This window comes from Canis aureus, chromosome 6 (genome assembly GCF_053574225.1).
Source record: "Canis aureus isolate CA01 chromosome 6, VMU_Caureus_v.1.0, whole genome shotgun sequence".
Classification (NCBI taxonomy): Eukaryota; Metazoa; Chordata; class Mammalia; order Carnivora; family Canidae; genus Canis; species Canis aureus.
Genome location: NC_135616.1, coordinates 59,793,049 through 59,814,197, shown reverse-complemented (window position 1 = coordinate 59,814,197; position 21,149 = coordinate 59,793,049). Strand labels below are relative to the sequence as shown.

The following is a 21,149-nucleotide window of genomic DNA, read 5'->3' as shown; positions in this document are numbered from 1 at the left end:
TTAGTTTGAGAGGAAGAAATTACCTTATAAAGAGTGATAGTCATAATTTGCTGGTGAAGAGCAATTTCATTCATTCAAGTAATTAGGTACCTGCAATGTGCCAAGGACTGGGCTGTGTGCAGGGAATTACAAAAATAAATAAGACATGGTCTCAGATCTTGAACTGTTCAGGTTGTAGTTAGAAAAATTATGGTTTCGGTGAGTCTCCTCAAAGATCATTAAAATTGAGGGCTTAGGTTTTTAGGAGAAAATACAGTGAGTGATACCTTTATCAAAACTAAAAAATTGGGCAGCCTGGGTGGATCAGCGGTTTAGCGCCGCCTTCAGCCCAGGGCCTGATCCTGGAGTCCTGGGATCAAGTTCCACATTGGGCTCCCCGCATGGAGCCTGCTTCTCCCTCTGCCTATGTCTCTGCCTCTCTCTCTCTGTGTCTCATGAATAAATAAATAAAATCTTAAAAAAAAAAAAACTAAAAAATTAAAATACTAACTTGGTAAGTTATCGTTAAGCTTGTAAACCTCTGCTGAGGATATAAGAAGAATTCATTTATTTTGAAAGCAGATTAGGCCAAAAGGAGTGAGAAGCCATCATTAATAATGTTAACGAGCAATATATTTAGATTAATAGATTTCCAACTTTTTACCTATAAGTAGGCAATTTTCAGCAACAAAAAGTCACTTAAGATGATCAAATCATCAATGCCATCGTAATGAAATCATAAAATTACTGGACAGAAAATCTGACATTGTCTAATCATTCTTCCTTCTTTCCATGCTTTTTACCTCAAAGCAGAAGTCTTGTCCAAGGATGCTGCTATGGAGTGGCTTCACTGACACAGGCTCTCCTCTGCCAAGATCCAGACATTCCACTGCACTACAAGGGCTCAGCAATGACTCATGGGAACGGGACTCTTTTAGTTTAGGCAGACCGCGAGTCCTAAAAGTAGGAAAAGATATTTTAAGACAATGTAACTACTTGGCCAACAAGAAAATGAAGGACTAATGCACTGGAGGCTAACAACAAATGTATAAATGCCTAAGAGAAAAGTAAATAAGGGACAAATTCATAGTTAATCAATAATAATAATAATAATAATAATATAACCATATTCATATTCACTTGGCACATATAAACCACATATTTGTATGTGTATACACATATACATACTTTTTTTTTCAGCACAACACAAAAACATATTAGAATTTTACCAGTCTCAAGGGAATTCAAAAAGCTCCACTACAGACATTGTTTTTATCCTCATTCCTGTCTTGAAGATGAGGAAATACATACTCTTCAAGGTAGTTTATATATTCTATTTTCATGCAAAGGTATTATCAAAAGACATATTTTGTTTCTTTCTTTTTTTGTGTGCCTGTTATAGCGTGAACCTCTTCTATCCTTGACAAAATAGTAGTTCCTGAACCCTCATTCTGTTTCTTTCTGCTTTGGCAGAATAAACACAGTCACACACACACACACACACACACACACACACACACACACAAAACACAGTCACACACAGAGTCAAAGCCAAACTTTTCAGCACAAGACTCTGCCTTTCAAAAGATCTGATTTCCATCTCAATGTGGAATTCTCTTCTGGCAAGCATTTGGTCATATCCATGCTCTACTGTATAAACATGAATAAAGAATAAAATGCCTTGAAGAAACCTCCCACCCTCAAAAGAAATGTTCAAGCTCTCATCTAGAAGAACAAATCTTTGTCAACACCATTCAGGCACACTGACTGATTCTATTTCTTAGTTGTTTAAAAAAAGAATGTTGGGAATGACTCCGGTCATGACAGGCGCTGGTCCCTTGCTGCCTATCCTTTGGAAAAATTAATGAAGTCAATATAAAGTAAAATATTCTTGGATCCAGAACTGGATAGTCAAGTAGTTTTACTCCATAATTATAGAATTTATTGACTAAAACACCCAGAGTTAAATACACATGTTTCAAGTAGAAGTACCCAGTAATAGAGATAAAAAGAAATGCCCTGGGTAAAGACATTTGTTTTTGTAAAACACATTAAATAAGGAGCTTCATTTATTTCCTTGAAACGACTACGTTAACATTAATGTCAGAATGGCTCTCAGTTAAATTATAAAGCAACGAGATACACTAGCACTAAAGGCTTCTCTTTCCATCTTCTTTCCATCCTAACATTGTTTCATCAGACTCTGTATAGTAAGAATTTGAGTCCATTCTTCTTTTCACACACATAAAAAAACAACTACCATTTAATGTTTACACTGAAAAACATGTGTTCTGATATCCAGCAGCCTTTCTACGGTCAAAAAAGCCAATATTTATATTTCCCATGGATAACATAGAACATGTACAAAAGGGACAAAAGCCACTTAATATTTTGTACATAGAAACATAACAAGCTAACATTTATTTTCTTTTGTTCTATTGGGTAAGACAATGACATGTTATATACTGCAAACACAGCACATCAACTCTAAACAACTAAAGGCCAAAAAATTTTTACTTTAATATATAATTTCCATATATTCTTTCGCAGTATGTTCATAGGGAGCCAGTTAACAGGATACTGTAATGTTTATAAAACACATATAAAACAGTAATTCCAGCCCAAATTTCCCAGAAGGAGTTGTTTGGAAGGGAAAACCTCTTGTACTCTGGGAATGAGCCTCCCAACAGGAAAGATTAAGGCATATTTGAAATAGAAGGAGGGATGACAAAAGGCTTACTTGTATTTTGAACATTTGCAAGGAAGACATTCCAAAACAAATGGATTTTATTTTAAACAAAAATAAATGCCTACCTACATGAAGCAATCGTACAGCCACCTGGCAGTGCAACCCCAAATCATAGCGGTGCCACATGTCACGGTGTAGCAAGTCCCTTTCTGTACTATCTCAGAGCACAGCTCCCTGCTTAGAAGACAAGAACCAACAGAAGAGAGATTCCCTGCTGCCTCCGGTGACCGGTAACATCTTCAGATAAACGTTTTCCAGGTGTCATTTCACGGCTCCACCGGAAGTGGAACAGAAACACAAATAGAGGCTGCAGGATAGGTAATATTCCTTCTTCTCTCCCTCAGGCTGCATCCAGCCCCTCAGGTAACACAAACAAGGTTCTTGGCTCTGGGCTGGGCCTGTTGCCATGGTGCTCTACCTATAAGGAGAGTAGGGCTGGGAGGCAGCAGGGAGAAGCTGTGGTTTGAAGGACTCAGGAGCTTGTTCTGTGAAAGTGACCATTTTAAGACAGAAAGGAAGGAATGGCGAGGTCTCCACTCATTTCCATGAACAGTTCCTCAAAGTCAAAGGATGTAGGAAAAAACCAGGGGCAACTTTGTGGGTGGAGGAGAATCTTTAACTCAGGGACAAACCTGAGCTTTAGCTTGCCCCTCTGTGATTCCCTGCCCTCCACTAGGAAGTATTTGCTATATCCCACTTGCAAGAACAGTCTTTCTCTCACATCATTTCCTTCACAGTGTTTGCCCTAGTTTAGCGTTCCTAGGTATTATTTTATATTAACTTATCCGGACTACATGATGTTTTTTAAAGAGAAAGTTGGATAAAATTCTTTTTCCAGTGTAATTTCATTTTGAACAAATTTCATTTTGATATTCATTTCAAACAAATTTCATTTTGATATTCATGTCCGACTTCCCAATACAGCCATCAACAGATATTACAACCAAGACATCTGGAATTAGAATTTAAAACCCCTCCTAGTTATTGAAATTTCAATTATTAATACATAGTTCGGAGTCTCCTATTGTTCAACATTTATGTACGTGTGAGTACACACTTACACCCTCACACCCATGAACTTAACACCAAAGTCACTAGTATGTTCAACATCACTACTGAATAAATAAGCAAGCCCTTCCTGTATTGGGAAGAAAGTCTCTGGGAAGACAGAAGTAATTCCCAGAGAAGCAGGATTACAGTAAACAGGAAGATCAAGCAGTCTGGGAATGGCTTAAAGTTGGGGGGGAGGTATTATCAGGGCAAATATTTCTATGAAATAGTATTAGTAACTCAAGTCCCCTCTAATTCATGTTTATCTTCTCCTGTACCTTCATGTGAATTGATTTTTCTTAGATCTGCTAACTAGAGAGTTAATAGCTCTGTATGGCACTACAGTTTAGTTCTCTAATGTAAAGTAGAATGTGGATATACTGAGAGAATAATTTGAATTTAAAGCCATTTTTCTCATTCCAGTCTCACAATGGCCCTCATCAGGGAACCAAGCCTTGAAAGTGGACTTTGTGAATCCCTTGACTCCTAGCCAGGGTTCTCTTCCCAACTCCTGCACCTCTTCCCCCAACCCCCATTATCCTAAATGCAATGTGAGAATAAATCAGGGCTCCAATATAATTATTTCTTGGTTTAATTGGGAAACTGCTTTCCAGAAGCAATTTTGCTTCCAATTAAGGAGCACCATATCCTTTACATTTTTGTTTTAACATCAGCAAACAACCTTGATTGCTATGTAAACTCCAAGGCCTCTAGCAACATGATAGGTAAGGGTTAAAAATCTAATTGCTTCGCTGATGAAGATTACCTGCTGCTTCTGACCTATTTAAGAGATAAACTACAAGGCAAGAGAAGCCTTCTGTTACTCACTACAGTGAATAAGTATTCCATTACTTTAACCCATATCCCTATCTGAAATCACTCTTAAAAGACAAAAGTGAAGGGTTGGGGGATGGGGAGCCAATACACATACTACTGGATACACTGAAAAAAAAAAAAGGAGTCAAAGAACTCTGATTAGTATGATGTTATGTAAAACACAGCTGGATTTTTCTCAGCTTACATTCAATTTTTAAAAAAGCCATATTTCCCCCAAAGTGCCAGTGGTGCTTGGATGTGCTAGCTCAATCTGCCACGTGTTTACAGAATCAGTTCCAAATCATCCGGGAAACTTTTAATTAAAAATGCTTATTGCCACACAAAATCCTGCACTTCAGTGCAGGTGAATTTCTGCTGGGCTTGGCAGTTATGATTCCAGACTGCTTCACTGAATTCTTGAAGAAACAGCTCAGCCATAAGGTGGGTGCGGCAATATATGCTTGTATTTACCAGTATGTATTTCTAAGGCACTCTACCCTGTTTTGAGAATTTTCCAGGTAGTAAGTAACAAAATTCACTATCCTAATTAATACTCTACCAATAAACATGCCTAAGGTCTAGTAAGTTCTTAAAAATTGCTTCTGTGACCTCACTTTGGGAAAACTGTGGCTTTACCTGCTCCCTACATTTTATTGCTTTTCAACCTAGTAGATCTTTTGAAAAAACAGGTCTTTCCCTCTACTATAATTTGAAAGGTTTCCTTTCTTGAGTTAAACAAGAACAACAACAACAACAACAACCACAACAACAGAAATTAGAACTCATTCACCAGAATTCTACTTGTGGACTCAAAAGAATGTCCTGAGGATCCTGACAGCACTAGCTGTACTGGTTTATCTGCTACAGTTAAAGCCAGTCCCTACTGCTTGAATTACTCACTGATTTTTATGTTAGCTTTAAAAAAATATACCACACAACCACTCACACAGAAAGCTATTTATGGAAACATGACATATATTGCTGATCTTCCCTCTCTCTGCTTTCAGCCTCCAGACAGGATGGTCTAATGAGCCCAACTGCTAATGGTAAAAGAGGTTATTTGTCAGCCTGAGTTGTCGCTTACAATGAACAAACTCATGGTAAGGAAATTTATCATCATAGACAAAAATGACATTTAACCTATTTTGGTACATATACATGTATACATGCAATGAAGGAAAGACACCAAAGGAAGACAAGATTATAAATATTAAAACATATTTAGGAGGGCAAGAAAACTCAACTAACGTCCATTATGACAGACAATAGGAACAATCTCTTTACAGAAACTGTACTGTATTGTAATATACCTATTACTTTTTTTTATCCTTAAATTGCAAATGGAATAAGATATACTAGTGCCTATTAAATTAAATGTAAACACAACTATATTGAATTTTTAAAGCCCCATGAAACAATGTGGAGAAAAGGGAACCTTTTTACACTGTTGGGAATGCAAACTGGTGCAGCTAATCTGGACAACAGCATGGAGGTGCCCCAAAAAGTTAAAAATAGAACTACCCTATGATCCAACAATAGCACTGCTAAGTATTTACTCAAAGGATACAAAAGTACTGACTTGAAGGGATACATGCACCCCTACTTATAGCAGCATTATCAACAATAGCCAAATTATGGAAAGAGCCCCAAAGTCCATCAATTGATAAATGGATGAAAAAGTTGTGGTATATATGCACAATGGAATATTACTCAGCATAAAAAAAAAATCTTGCCATTTGCAACAACGTGGACAGAGCCAGACTATTATGCTAAGTGAAAAAGTCAGAGAAAGACAAGTACCATATGATTTTACTCATATATGGAATTTAAGAAATGAAACAAATGAACATGGGGGAAAAAAGAGAGGGAGGCAAACCATAAAACAGACTCTTAACCACAGAGAACTGAGGGTCACTAGAGGAGAGGTGGGTGGGGGATGGGCTATTAAGGAGAGATGGGTATTAAGGAGAGCACTTGTTAGGATGAGCACTGGTTGTTGTATGTAAGTGATGATTCACTAAATTCTGCTCCTGAAACTAATATTACACTGTATACTAACTAATTGGCATTTAAAGAAAACATGAAACAAACAAAAGCAACCAAACCTACACTCACAAACAACTCAACTAACATACTTACTAGTTAAAGAGTGATTGGAAAGATGAATAACTTTTCTCTTTCTCCAAATTAGGTTAGACTTTTGGTCTCATTAGTGCCATAAATTAAGTATGGGTGAAAGGAGAATAAATGTGGAAAAACTGGTAGTATTCAATGACATCTACTTCTTACTCATTCTTAAACTCATGACTATTTGCTTTCCCATTACTTTCTCCTTTGGTTGAATATATATGTATGAACTTACCTATCCATTCAATTACTTGGTGCACGTTATATGTCAGGCAGTGTACTAGAGGTAGATGCAAGGAATACAGTGGTGAAGAAGAAAGACATGGTCCTTGTAGTCATACACTGTTTATAATCTGGTTACCATTATAATACAATGAGATAAGGCCTACGAAAAAGGATATAAAAGAGGCTCTGTGAGCATTTAGGTTTCAAAGAAACTTTCTTGGAGGAAAAAATGTGAACTTGTGACCTCACCTTAGCTCCAGGCAGACATGGTGGTTCAGGTCTAGAGGGAATGTCTAGCCTGTGAGAAGGCCTGTGGTGAAAGTGTACAATTCTGGGGTGTTTGAGGAACTGAAGAGAATTCAGCGCTGTGGCTCTAGTGCAGTTCAAGTGAGTGTAGGGCTGAGAGAAGAGGGGTGAGGAATAGTAAGCTTTAAGAGATACCATGATGGGACTTGCCATAATGTGGGTGTTTCAATTTGATCAAAGACCAGTGGATAGACATGGAAAGGTTTCGGGTGGAGACAGAATGACATGATCAGACGTGTGCCTTAGTAAGAGTACTTTGGCTAAGATGTGGAGAAAAGAAGGGCACACAGAGAGGGGAGAGAAGAAATGGAACACTTAGAGACTAAATTCACAGATTATGGCAGTAATTGGTCAAGATCATGAACTACAGATTACCAGGAGAAGAAGGAAGTGAATGGATTTGAGAAATGATTAGAAGGTAAATAGGTGTTAATGACAGAATGTTGGAGGAATTGGAGAGAGTACAGCCAACAATGAGCCATTGGGCAGAAAGATGATGATGTCTTTTTCAGAGATGGGAAATGAAAGGCAACACTTGTTGAGGTAAGGGTGGAAATGAAATCAGGTTTTGTACAAGATAAATTCCAGGCTTCTATGAGTAGATGTTTACTGTAGACTGAATGTTTGTATCCAGCCCCACCCCCTGCCTCCAAATTTATGTTGAAATGCTAAACTCTAAGGTGACAGTATTTGGAGATGTGACCTATGGGAAGTGAATACATAATGAGGGGAGAGCCCTCATGAATGAGATTTGTACCCTTAAAAATAGACCCAGGAGAGATCCATTGCCCATTTCCCCAGGTGAGGACACAGTGAAAAGTTGGGACTTTTGAATGAGAAAGCAGGTCCTGACCAGATACTGAATCTGCCCAAGATTTGATCTTGAACTTCCCAGCCTCTGGAACTGTGAGAAATAAATTTCTGTTTACTATAAGCTACCTAGTCTATGGTATTCTGCTGTAGCAGCCTGACTAGACTAAGACAACTGTAACTACTGCAAGACAACATTCAGATTAAGATTAAATTGTAATTACTGCAAGACAACATTCAGATTAAGAAAACCCAAGGAATGTTAACATCTAAACCTACAAAACTGACAAAAGAGACTGAAGACTGAAGGAAAACCAGAAGACTGGAGTATCCTAAAAGCCCAGGGAAGAGAGCTCTCAGGAAGCATGGACTGTCCATTACTGCAGATCAGTGTGTTAAAATATTAATAGTAGCCACTGGATATTATGGGAGATAATTGAGACTTCAGTAAGAGTGATTTCAGCGAAGCAATGAGGACAAAGATGAAACTGCAGTGGGCAGAGATAATGAATGGGATGTGAGAAAGTGGAGACTAACTCATGGAGTCTTGACAGTGAAGAGGTGGCAACTGGGAAATAGCCAGAGGGAGACATGAGGTAGAAATGGGCTTGAAGGTTTTTTTTCCCCCTAATTAATCACTTTCTTCCCCTTGAATAATAAAGAAATAAATGCTCATGGATAATAAATTCCTAGAGCCCAGAAGGATAGATGGTGAAGAATATAAACAGAAGTACCTTCCCCCATCTCCTGTACAAAATACTATTAATATTTGTGACCCCTCCTGGAAATTTTTATACATAGACAACCAAATATACCCATATACATTACATACACACACACACACACACACACACACATGCACGCACGCATATATGTGCACACACATGGGATCCCACCATACCTCTTTTCCTTAAGGGTATAGTTTGGACTTCTGTCTATATTCGAACACACAGGTATAATTTGCCTCTTTTTAATAACCACATAGTATTCCTTAGTGTGGGCCTCTAGTGGTTTAATCAGTCCCTGATGACCTTCTAAGTTTTTTCTTCTTTTCTTTTCTTTTTCTTTTTTTTTTTGTGATTACCACCCAGTTTCAAAAAGTATCTTACTATACATATCTTTGTGCACATGTGCATGTATTTATGGTTTGAATTTCTAGATGTCAATCTACTAGATCAAAGAGCACATACAGGGCAGCCCCGGTGGCTCAGCGGTTTAGTGCCACCTGCAGCCTGGGGTGTGATCCTGGAGACCCAGGATCGAGTCCCACGTCGGGCTCTCTGCATGGAGCCTGCTTCTCCCTCTGCCTGTGTCTCTGCCTCTCTCTCTCTCAATCTGAATAAATAAGTAAATCTTAGGAAAAAAAAAAAAAAAAGAGCACATACAGGGTATCCCTGGGTGGCTCAGCAGTTTAGCCACTGCCTTCGGCCCAGGGCATGATCCTGGAGTCCCGGGATCGAGTTCCACATCAGGCTCCCTGCATGGAGCCTGATTGTCCCTCTGCCTGTGTCTCTGCCTCTCTCTCTCTCTCTGTGTGTGTCCTCATGAATAAATAAAATCTTAAAAAAAAAAGAAATATTAAAAAAAAGCACATACATTTAAAATTCTGATATTGCTAAATTACCCTGCATAAAACATGGCATCAATTTAAACTCCTACCAATGGTGTATGTTTCTAAACGCTATCACCAAAATGGGATATGGCTGAATTTTAAAAACTTTTGCCAGGATAACTGGTGAAAAATGGCATTTCATTGAGTGCCTGCGAGGCTTAGTTGGTAAAGCATCGGCCTTTCGCTCGGGTCATGATCCTGGAGTTCTTGGATGGAGCCCCATATAGGGCTCCTTGCTCAGTGGGGAGTCTGCTTCTCCCTTTCCCTCTGCCTCTCTCTCTGCTCTTTTTCTCTCGCTCACTCTCTCTCAAATAAAATCTTTTTAAAAATCGTATTTCATTATTGCTTTAGTATGCATTTAATTATAAGGTTGAGACTTTTTTTTGAAGTTGAAACATTTTATTAATTTATTATTTTTTAAAAAAAGATTTGGGAATCCCTGGGTGGCTCAGTGGTTTAGCGTCTGCCTTTGGCCCAGGGCACGATCCTGGAGCCCCGGGATCGAGTCCTGCGTCGGGCTCCTGGCATGGAGCCTGCTTCTCCCTCCTCCTGTGTCTCTGCCTCTCTATGTCTATCATAAGTCAATCAATCAATCAATCAATCAATCAATCTTTAAAAATAAAAGATTTTATTTACTTATTCATGAGAGAGACAGAGAGAGAGAGAGGCAGAGACACAGGCAGTGGGAGAAGCAGGCTCCATGCGGGGAGCCCGACGCGGGACTCGATCCCGGGACTCCAGGATCACCGCCTGAGTAGGTGCTCAACTGCTGAGCCACCCAGGCATCTTGATGTTGAAACATTTTAATTTCAGTTTCCTTTTATTTTCTTATAAGCTGTTATTTTATGTTCTTAAAACTTTTCCCTAATTGTTGAATTTTACTGGTATATAAATGCTTTGTATGCTAATCAGTACTTTTCCTGTCATATACATAATTACTTCCCCCAGTTTATGCTTAGAAAGGATTCTCCCACTCCAAGATCATAAGAAATCCAGCTATACATTTTCTTTTAGTGTTTTTAATTTTTCACACAATCCATTTGGATTTGGGGAGAGGAGAGATGAAAGGAGTACAAAAGTACAAAGCACATTTCAACAAATTATAGAAATATGATGACCACAAATTGACACATTCATTATTACCACATTCTATTCTGTGGTAAGAGTTCTGTAAGAGTTGTTGTTTTGAGTATGTTTCTCTGTGTGTATATATGTGTGATTTTTACTGTTCCTTTTTCCTTCCTTTTCAATCATTTCCACAGCAGGTCAGGATTCCTATCAACACAGGCAATGGAGAGTATAATGGAAAAGGCACCCAACTTGGAGCCTAGAGCCCTATATATTTATGTCATCTCAAGCAAACTGGCCATCTGTGATGAGGAGCAAATAATTTCTTTCTTTTTTTCTTTTCTTTTTAGAAGATTTTATTTATTCATGAGATACACAGAGACATTAGTAGAGGGAGAAACAGACTCCCTATGGGGAGCCCAATGCGGAACTCGATCCCAGGACCCCAGGATCACAACCTGAGCCAAAGGCAGATGCTCAAACACTGAGCACAGAATAAATCAGATGCCCCTAATTTATTCTTTCTGAACCTTAGTTACCTCATTTGTAAAATGTAGATAATGATTTCTCTTCCTATACCTCACATAGTTATTGTGAGAATCAAATATAATGATCTATGATTTCACAAACATCTCATAAACTATAGCACCATACAAATGGGGCTGTCATTGCTGACTGGGGCTTTTTCACAGCGATATGACATATGTAAGTTCATTTTATGTAAAGTATTCATTTGGTTGAAATGAAGACAGTTATTCTTCAAAATATTCTTTGCTGGAAGAAGATGTAGAAGGAATAAATGTACAAAAACAACTTTTTCTATGAAGATAAAGCATTCAAATGAATTATAAAATGCTATCATGATACAACTGGATTGGATTTTAATTCATAAAACTAAGGGATTACAGCAGCAGTAAACACTGGTAAGAGAAACTATAATCTATAGCTAGATTATATTGATTAATTAATAACCAGAAGTCCAATAATTTCTGAGAAACTGTCATTCTATCCAAGTATACCATATTGAAAAAGATCAGTCTCCTTTATTATCTAGAATTTGTTTGGACTCTTCTGTTTCAGGGTAACAAACATGAAGTTCCTTAACAGGACAGGCATTGTGCTAGAGAATGAGGATACAAAGGCTGTTTATACTCTTGAGGAGCTTCCAATCTGCTGCAGCAAGCAGAAATATGAAAAGATAAATTCAGTAGAAAGTAGTCCTGTAATAATACTCCCATAAGTTTGGCCATTAGTGGGTACATGGGGTAGGTGTTTAGTTTAGGATGATGTATAGGAAGAACAAGGCAAAGTCCAAAGGCACAGGACTTCTGATTTGGATATTGTTGCAGGAGTATGAATTAGATATGTTATAAATTACGACAAAGGACAGGAGGTAGGAATAGGAAATGGTATTTGGGATAGAAAGGGCAGCAAGATCAAAAGCACAGAAATCCAGAACAGCGTGGTAAGTAAATGACAGACTTGTCCTAGGAGTGAGAGAAGACAGTGCTGGGAGTTAGGCATGGATGGGGCCATGTTGCACTTTGTATGTTATGCTAAAGACTACAGATTAATAAAAGTATGATATACATATGTGATGAGATATTAAAATTGAAGTTTCAATTGAGACATTAAGAGAAAACAGATTCGTATATTGAAGCCAAGTTCCCAACAAACTGTAGACCTTACAAAAAAATGTTTTAGAGCCAGTTCTATTACATTCAACCTCTCAGAACAAGACTATAAAAAGTGGTCAGGGGGCGCCTGGTTGGCTCAGTCAGCTAAGCATCTGCCTTTGGCTTAGGTCATGATCTTAGGGTCCAGGCTCCCTGCTCAGCGAGGAGTCTGCTTCTCCTCTCTCTCTGCCCCTCCTCCCAGCTTTACGTGCTCTCTCTCTCTCTCTTAAATAAATAAACAAAATCTTTTTTTTTTTTAAAAAGTGGTCGGAGAACGGAGAAGGGAAAGGGTTTTGTGAGAGAGAACTTCTGGAGAAAGCTGTGAGGCTCATCTTCCTGCTTCCCACCAGGGAAATGGGCAGATGATGCATACAGGGTGAAGTTTGAGTCTATCTGGAAAATTTAAATGATGAGAAATGATGAATTGTTGGTGGCAGAACCGAAGAGGGTTGATACTTTTAGATTAGCTTGCACTCCTAGAGTTTGAACCTAAGAGGGTTGATGCTTTTAGATTAGCTTGACTCCCAGAGTTTGTCAGGGCAAAGGGTGTGTGGATATTTCCTGTGGACCAGAGGACTAGAAGGGTGAAGAGACCAGAAGAACAAGAATTCCTTCCGAGAAATTGTGAAAGAAGTTGCTAGTGAACACCTGGGACAGACATGTACACACTAACCTCAATGAAACCACAGATGATAGCTGCTCAGAGATGAGACACTTGTTATCCTATGATGGAACAGGCAGTTTTTTTTTTTTTTAATTTTTTTATTTATTTATGATAGTCACAGAGAGAGAGAGAGAGAGGCAGAGACACAGGCAGAGGGAGAAGCAGGCTCCATGCACCGGGAGCCCGACGTGGGATTCGATCCCGGGTCTCCAGGATCGCGCCCTGGGCCAAAGGCAGGCGCTAAACTGCTGCGCCACCCAGGGATCCCGGAACAGGCAGTTTTAACAGGCTGTCAGCCAGGCTCAGACAGCATTATGGGATGCTAAGATAGTACTAGAACTTTCTTATCCCCTTTTCTCTTCTTTCTGTCTCCTCTTGCCCAGAACCTTCTGGCAACCTTCTAAAACCATGGTTAGCAAACTGGAAGGGAAGAGCAGATGAGGAGAGAAGTAGGTGGTTTACAATATTTCCTACTCCAAAGGAAGGCAGACTTCCTGTAACTGGCGTGGCTGGGGCAAGTTTGCAATTTTGATATCTTGGACTGAATACCAGTAAGTTCTGAGTCAAGACCTTTTTATTTAAATCAACAAAATATTAAGTAAATAGACTAGTGACCTAAATATAAAGATAAAAATCATGAAATGTCTAGAAGAAAACACAGGTGAAAATCTCTTGGGACATAAAAAACACCGTATATGCAGCTGGTGGGAATATAAAATAGGTACCGATATTCTGGAAGAGCTTGGCAGTTTCTTACATACCTAAACATGTGTTTACCATCCAACCCAGCAACTGCACTTACGTGCACTTATACTAGAGAAGTGAAAACTTATGCACATGTAACTTTTCTTCATGTGTACGCAAATGTTCTTCAGTGAGTCAATGATTTCACAACTCTGGAATATCCATACAGTGGAATACTACTTAGCGATAACAAGGAATAAACTAATGATAGATGCAACAACTGGGTGGATTTCAAGGGCATTCTATGCACTAAAAAAAGGGTAATCTTAATTGGTTATTTGCCATATGATTCCATTTATATAATATTCTTGAAATAGCAAAACTATAGAGATGGAAAATTAGTGGTTGCGAGAGGGCAGGGATGGTTGTGGGGAGGCAGGTATGACCGTGAAGGGGCAGAGGGAGTTCTTTTCTGGTAATGGAACAATTCTATATCTTGATTGTGGTGGTGACTATACAAATCTATACATAGAATTAAATTGCATAGAACTATAAACACACAGAGATGAGAGCTTGTGAAAATCGAGTAGCATTTGTAGTCCAATTAACAGAATTATACCAAAATCAATTGTGTGGTTTTGATATTATAACATGGGTATAGGATACAGCTATCAGAGGAAGCTGGGGGAGGGTTTTATAAGACTCTATGTACTATTTTTACAATTTCTGTGAGTATATAAATTCAAAGGAAAAAGTTAAAAAATCAGTTCTAATTAGAAGCTCAACAAGCTCAGTATATTGTACCCAAATCCTCCCTACAAATGAACACCACACTTAACTTTTAGGTATCTCCTGACGGTGAACAAGCAGACTGCTTTAAAACCATGCTTTGTCAGTAAGCCTCAGAATTGAGGACATCACTGCAAAGGTTTTTACTTGAGGGATGTTTAAAGGAGTTAAGAAAGTTCTCCATGTGTTATCTTTACCTCAAGATACTGGTAAATTTCAGTAGCGCTTCCAGAGTAAGGGTGCAACCTGACAGACAGTTGGAATCTTAGAATGCCTGACAATGTAGTATGACCATTTCCTAGTGTTTAAAACTTTTTATTTTATTTTTTATTTATTTTTTTAAATTTTTATTTATTTATGATAGAGAGAGAGAGATAGAGAGAGAGGCAGAGACATAGGCAGAGGGAGAAGCAGGCTCCATGCACTGGGAGCCCGACGTGGGATTCGATCCCGGGTCTCCAGGATCGTGCCCTGGGCCAAAGGCAGGCGCCAAACCACTGCGCCGCCCAGGGATCCCCTAAAACTTTTTAAAAATGCATTTGAATTAAAGGTATATATTTCAGTCTTCTCCTGTCCCAACACCCTCTCTCATGACATGGCTTTAATTTGAAAATGTTGCCAACATTGATTCCAGGAAATCACTTTACTGGCTTTTATCTGATTAGATGGCTTTGGAACTATGATGACTTTGTGACATCCTATTGATTTTGCCTCTAAAATGTTCCTCCTATCTTGTCTCTGCCTCTTCATTCCCAGTGTCACTATCCTTCTTATAGCCTTCATTATTTCTTACAATAGCTTTTTGCTAACCGGTTTCCCAAACTTAGTCTCTGCAAACCAAGTCATTTGAAATTTTCCATTCCTGTATTAATCTATATATGCACAATTCTGATTAGGTCATTTCCTTGCTCAAAAGTGTTTAAAGGCTCCCTATTGCTATGATAAAATCCAAACTCCTTAGTATGACATTCAAGGACATCCCTGTATATGGAATATTAGGTTGAAAATAATTTTCACTCAGAATTTTAAAGACATTTCTCCACTGACTTCCAGTTTTCAGTATTTCTATTGAGAATTATAATGTGATCTTCCCACTACTCTGGTATGTAACCTATTTTTTCTTTCTAGAAGCTTTTAAGAGTTTTTCTTAAGCCTCAGTTATCTGATATTTCTTGATGATGTAAATTGGTGTGTGTGTGTGTGTGCGTTGGGGAGGAGGTGCTTTTGTCTTTTTTCATTCACTGTGCTGGGAATTTGATGGCCTTTCCAACCTGGACATTTATGTTTTCTTGTTTTGAGACATTTTCTTGTGTTGTTTCTTTGACAATTTCCTCTCCGAAGTTTTTCTGTGTTCTCTTTTCCTAAAATCTTCTGGGTTGATTTTCTCAATTTTTGTTCCACTTTCTGGGAGAGTGATTTGACTCAAGCTTTTATATTTTTAATTTCTAAGCTCTCTTTCTTGTTTCTTTGATGTTCCTTTTCTTGTATCTTCTGGTTATTGTTCCATACATGTACAATCTTATCTTTTGAAAATATTTTGCTTTAAAGTTGTTTTGGCCCTGTGTGGTGTTTCTATTTCTCCTGGGTTGTTTATTTTCCCCCTCCTATTTATTTGGTTTGCTCTCCTTCATGATAGAGACTCTCCTCCAATATCTGGAGATTCTTGATTATCTGTTTATATTTCATAGTAAAGCACTGGAAAACACGAGGGAAGTTTTGTGCAATGGAATAGAGCTTATAGACTAATGAGCTTCACTCTATAGTATTTCCGGGCCAGCTGGTTTTTTTTTTTTTTAATAATTTAACTTTTTTATTGAGGTTGAGACATGATTCACACCCCATAAAATCTATCCATTTAAAGTATACAGTTTTCAGTATATTCAGATTTGTGCAATTATCATCACAATCTAAGCTTAAAACATTTTCATTGCTCTAAAAAGAAGCCTCATGCCCACTTGCAGTCATTCCTCATTCATCACTTCCCCTATCTTATATACCCAGCCTCTGGCAACCATTAATCTACTGTTTCTATAGATTTGCTTATTCTGGACATTTCATATGAATGGAATCATACAATATAGGTCTTTTGTGGTGGGCTTTTCCACTCAGTATAAAGTTTTCAAGATTGATCCATGTTGTAGCATGTATTAGTACTTCATTCCTTTTTATGGCTGAATAATACATTTGGCCTTGAACAACCCAGGTTTGAGCTGTGCAGGTGCACATACTTATTAGTGGATTTTTTTCAGTAAATACAGTATGGTACTATAAATATATTTTCTCTTCCTTAGGATTTTAATAACATTTTCTTTTCTCTAGCTAATTGTACTGTAAGAATACAGTCTGTAATATACATAACATACATTAATTGACTGTTTATGTTACCCATAAAGATTCTTGTCAACAATGGGCTATTAGCAGTTAGGTTTTTGGGGAGTCTAAAAATTATATGTGGATTTTCAACACACACTTAGGTTAGCATACCTAACCCCTGTGTTGAGTTCAAGGGACAACTGTAATGCATTGTATTGATATATCATGTTTTGTATATCCATTAATCAGTTGGTCATTACCACTTTTTGGCTAATATGAATAATGCTGCTATGAATATTCATGTATAAGTTTTTGTGATGACATATGTTTTAATTTCTCTTGGATATACTTATGAGTGGAATTACTAGAGAGGACTGTAATAGGGCAACACAAATGTTGCTATCTGTAGGTCTTTTTATGTGGGTTGGTTCCGTTTCTCAAATTTGCTATGTGATAAATGTAAACCTGACTGCTGGCCTTCAAGAGCTGTGTGGTGTTGAATCATTCCAGAGTTCTAGAGGTAGGTAGATAAATCAACCTCATTCTTTTGTTAGAGATTGCTAGTTGTCTTTCTAATGTCTAACCCTCCTACCTTCCTTAATAACAGACTCTTGCATTATGGGGGGAAATGATGTACCCAGGTACAACATTTCCCAGCCTCTCTTGCAGAAAGAGGTGGCAATGAGACACAACAGAAGTCACTGGATGGGGTTTCAGGAAAATGGCTTTAAAGGAAAAACACTTAGCTGGAAGACAGGCACCATTTTATGATACCTGAAACATGGGTGCTATGGCTGAATCTTTAGTAGCTCCACTCTATCTGTAAAGAGATCCTTTAAGACCCTAAGGATGGCAGAGGGAAAAGCTCAAAAAGAACTGTGCTCCTTTAGCCAGGCCTGGACTGCCCACCTTCAGATTTCTTTTTTCTTTTTTAAGTGAGGAAGAAATAATTTTGACTGTGTAAGCCATTACTATTAACTACTAGCTGATCTGAATCTGAAGTGATAGAATTCTTTTCAGAATTTCATTCTGTAGGCAACTACATCTGATCCCCTAATTTTAAGTAATCTATCATTCAGCTTTCTCCTTGTTTCATCAAAGATGGATCATATTTCTGTTTTTTATACTCAGCAATTTTTAAGACAAAAAAGCAGTAGCTTTTTTCCCTACCAACTTCAAAACTGGAACTTTACCTTTCCAATTTTATTTCCTACTTTTCTGCCTTACATACTATCAATTATTCAGTATTTCTCTTCAAGCTCCATAATCATCTAGAATCTGCTTTTGCTCATTATTGCTCTCTTCCTGTGTCTCTTTCTATGTTCATATAATACCTGTTGCACTCATAGGCCACTGCGCTGTAAGGTTGTTCCTGGTCATCCAAGAGCAAGTCATCTCACCTCACTTGTACCATTTCTCCCTGGACATTAACTTCTTTTGTTGGACTCTCCTGAGGTTGGGGCCATGTTTTTAGTTCTCCTCATTCCTTTGTAGCATATAGCTTTCTGGTGTGTATCTAACCATCACACATCATAGATGTTACTGTACATCAAGAAATTTGGTTTTTGAGAAATATTAATTGGCAAAACTTCACTTCTTATGCCTGTGCCCCCACAATTTCATAAAGGAAATTCTGAGTTTAAGGATCATTATAAATTGACCCAAAAAGCAACACCAGTACCAAATTCCACCACAGCTTTATAGCAGAGTTTATGGCTAGTAGATCATTGGCTAGACAAACCTGGAGAAAAAATAACCAAACAAATATAATACATCCAAACTCTAGTGAGTATATCCATTTATGGGAAGAATAGTTTTTGAAAAAAAAAATTTTTTTTTTAAAGATTTTATTTATTTTTTCATGATAGACAGAGAGAGAGAGAGAGAGAGACAGATGCAGAGACACAGGCAGAGGGAGAAGCAGGCTCCATGCAAGGAGCCTGATGTGGGACTCGATCCCCGGTCTCCAGGATCACACCTTGGGCTGCAGGCAGCGCTAAACCGCTGTGCCACCGGGGCTGCCCTGAAAATTTTCTGTATAGGAAACTTCTATAATTCAAATGGATTTGAAAAATATAAATATTTGAGATTTACTGGTACCTTTTTATTATGCTATATTTGAGACACAAATATACTACTACTGATTGAAGCAGAACTGCATGGAAGGCACATATACTAAATTTAGGTCACTGAAAAGACTAAAAGTACACTAGCTATATAAAAGCAATATAGGAGACTCCAGGAGAATACAACCTCTTGGTAGTTCAATCTAAGCATTCCTTTAGGCTACCTAAAGCAAAATGGAATAGGAGGGAGCATTTTGAAATTATGAAAGTGATATTTAGTGCAAGTTTAAAAAATAAAGTACACCTATAAAAAATATTTCCCTGTCACTCAAACATATACATGATGATGCACAGTTTAAGAAAGTTGGAGTGTTTCAGTAGTTGTACAATATCCTAATTCTTAAAAACCAATATTCTGAAAAAATGTATCATTACATTTTATTGAGACTTATTTATAAAATGCTTTTAATTCTTAGAATGATGAAAATTGTAGAATAATAGGAATATAAGGAAAATATATGAAAAAAATCAGCTTTTTTATGATTAAAACAAAGAGGTATAAAAGAGATAATTAACGATATGACTACACAGCAAATTGGACTGACTTGCAAATTTCACAGAGCACCTCTAAAGTGGTTCAAGGATAAGAATCGCTGATAAAGCAGTATACTGTTTCTCATCAACTAAGTATGGGAGACAAGTTACTTAATCTACAAAAAAGGAGAGTAATTCTCTGCCTGGCAAATCTATAATCTGCCATTACAGAGACTGTAATCTCTGTTTGTTACATAGATAGCTAAAAATAATGAACTTTGAAAGAAAAAAAAATCCAGGATAAATAAGAGTATCAAATATGAAAGGCAGACAGGAGTTCAAATCCAAGCTCTACTACCTACTAGCTGTGTGACCTTGGGCAAGCTTCTCAATTTCTTTTATCTTAGTTCCTCATCTGCAAAATGAGGGTAATAACAGTATCTAGAGTTGTATTACATGAAAGACTACCTTAAAAATAGTTGGCAAATAGTAAGCACTCAGTAAATGCTAGTGATGGCGGCAATGTGTCAGAAAACAGCAAGTGCCATTTCCTAAATTTTGACCAATGTGGAAATATGAAGTATTAAAAATGTGTTCTAGCACACATCCAACAATTTTAGGTTACTCTCCTTAATGAGCTATGCATCTGGCGGGTATGCAAGCTGACAGCCCTAATAATCAAAATCTTCCTTTTCATACATGTCTTCTAGATGTGACTGCAAACCAATACAGCTGATTCCACATGCTGTACAACAGAGAACTATGTAGCTGTGAACTGCATGGACTTAAGCCAAATTGCTCAAGTTCCAATACCATTTTTGCTATTTACTAAGCTGTATGATCTTGGGCAAGATTGTTTAATCTCTCTGTGCCTTGGATTCTTCATCTACAAAGTGGTGATAATAATATTTATCTTATAGGGTTACTATAAACATTAAACAAGGTAATGTATATAGAGCACCTAGTGTAGTGCTCAAAACATGTTTGCTATTGTCATCATCATTCTATAGTCCTTCTACAACAGAAAGATACATCTGTGACCATTAGAATTTAATTCGATAGAAACAGGACTTAAATTAGTTCTTACTTTCCAATATTATAGGATTCTTAAACTGCCAGGGCATCTGAGCCAATACTCTATACCTTGCCTCAATACCAGCAAGACAAAAAAAAGTGAATTTAGTATTGGATCTTTCCAATAATCACTGATACAAAGTTAGAGATGACCAAAAATGCCTTATCAAAACCCACTGAAGACTTGCTTTCCCTGTTTAAAACAAAAACAAAACCAAAACCGCCTCCTGTTTTAAGCAAGTTAACTTCCTACCTGTCATCTGCATTACGAAGGGATGGTAGCCGAAAGCTCGTGTTTCTGTCAAGCTTTGATTGGCTTTTGGTCCTCTTGATGGAGCCTTTCAGGCGCTTGCTGAAGAACCCCTAGGATGAAAAGGCAGAAGGTGACGGGAGAGAAAACCAAAAGAGCACCTTGATGTCTCCTTACTCTTCTGTACTACCTCTGAAAAAAATACTACAATTTTTATAATGAATACCAGAAAAAGAATCCAGCTTTTAATGTTTTAATTGATAAATAATGGGACACCTGGGTGGCTCAGTGGTTGGGCGTCTGCCTTCAGCTCAGGGAATGATCTCATGGTCCCCAGATCAAATCCCACATCAGGTT

The 21,149-nt window shown here is 37.8% G+C and overlaps 1 protein-coding gene across 14 annotated transcripts in view; it reads right to left on the bottom strand.

Moving 5' to 3' along the window:
- The window catches only part of RASAL2 (RAS protein activator like 2), a 347,106-nt gene that overhangs the window by 40,136 nt on the left and 285,821 nt on the right, over positions 1-21,149 (bottom strand). For all 14 annotated transcript variants that reach the window (XM_077901811.1, XM_077901814.1, XM_077901815.1 and 11 more), the window contains 2 exons: positions 20,796-20,905; positions 783-936 (listed from right to left, as the gene is read on the bottom strand). In XM_077901811.1, the coding sequence (XP_077757937.1) occupies positions 783-936; positions 20,796-20,905 (264 nt within the window). The remainder of the gene's footprint in view (positions 1-782; positions 937-20,795; positions 20,906-21,149) is intronic.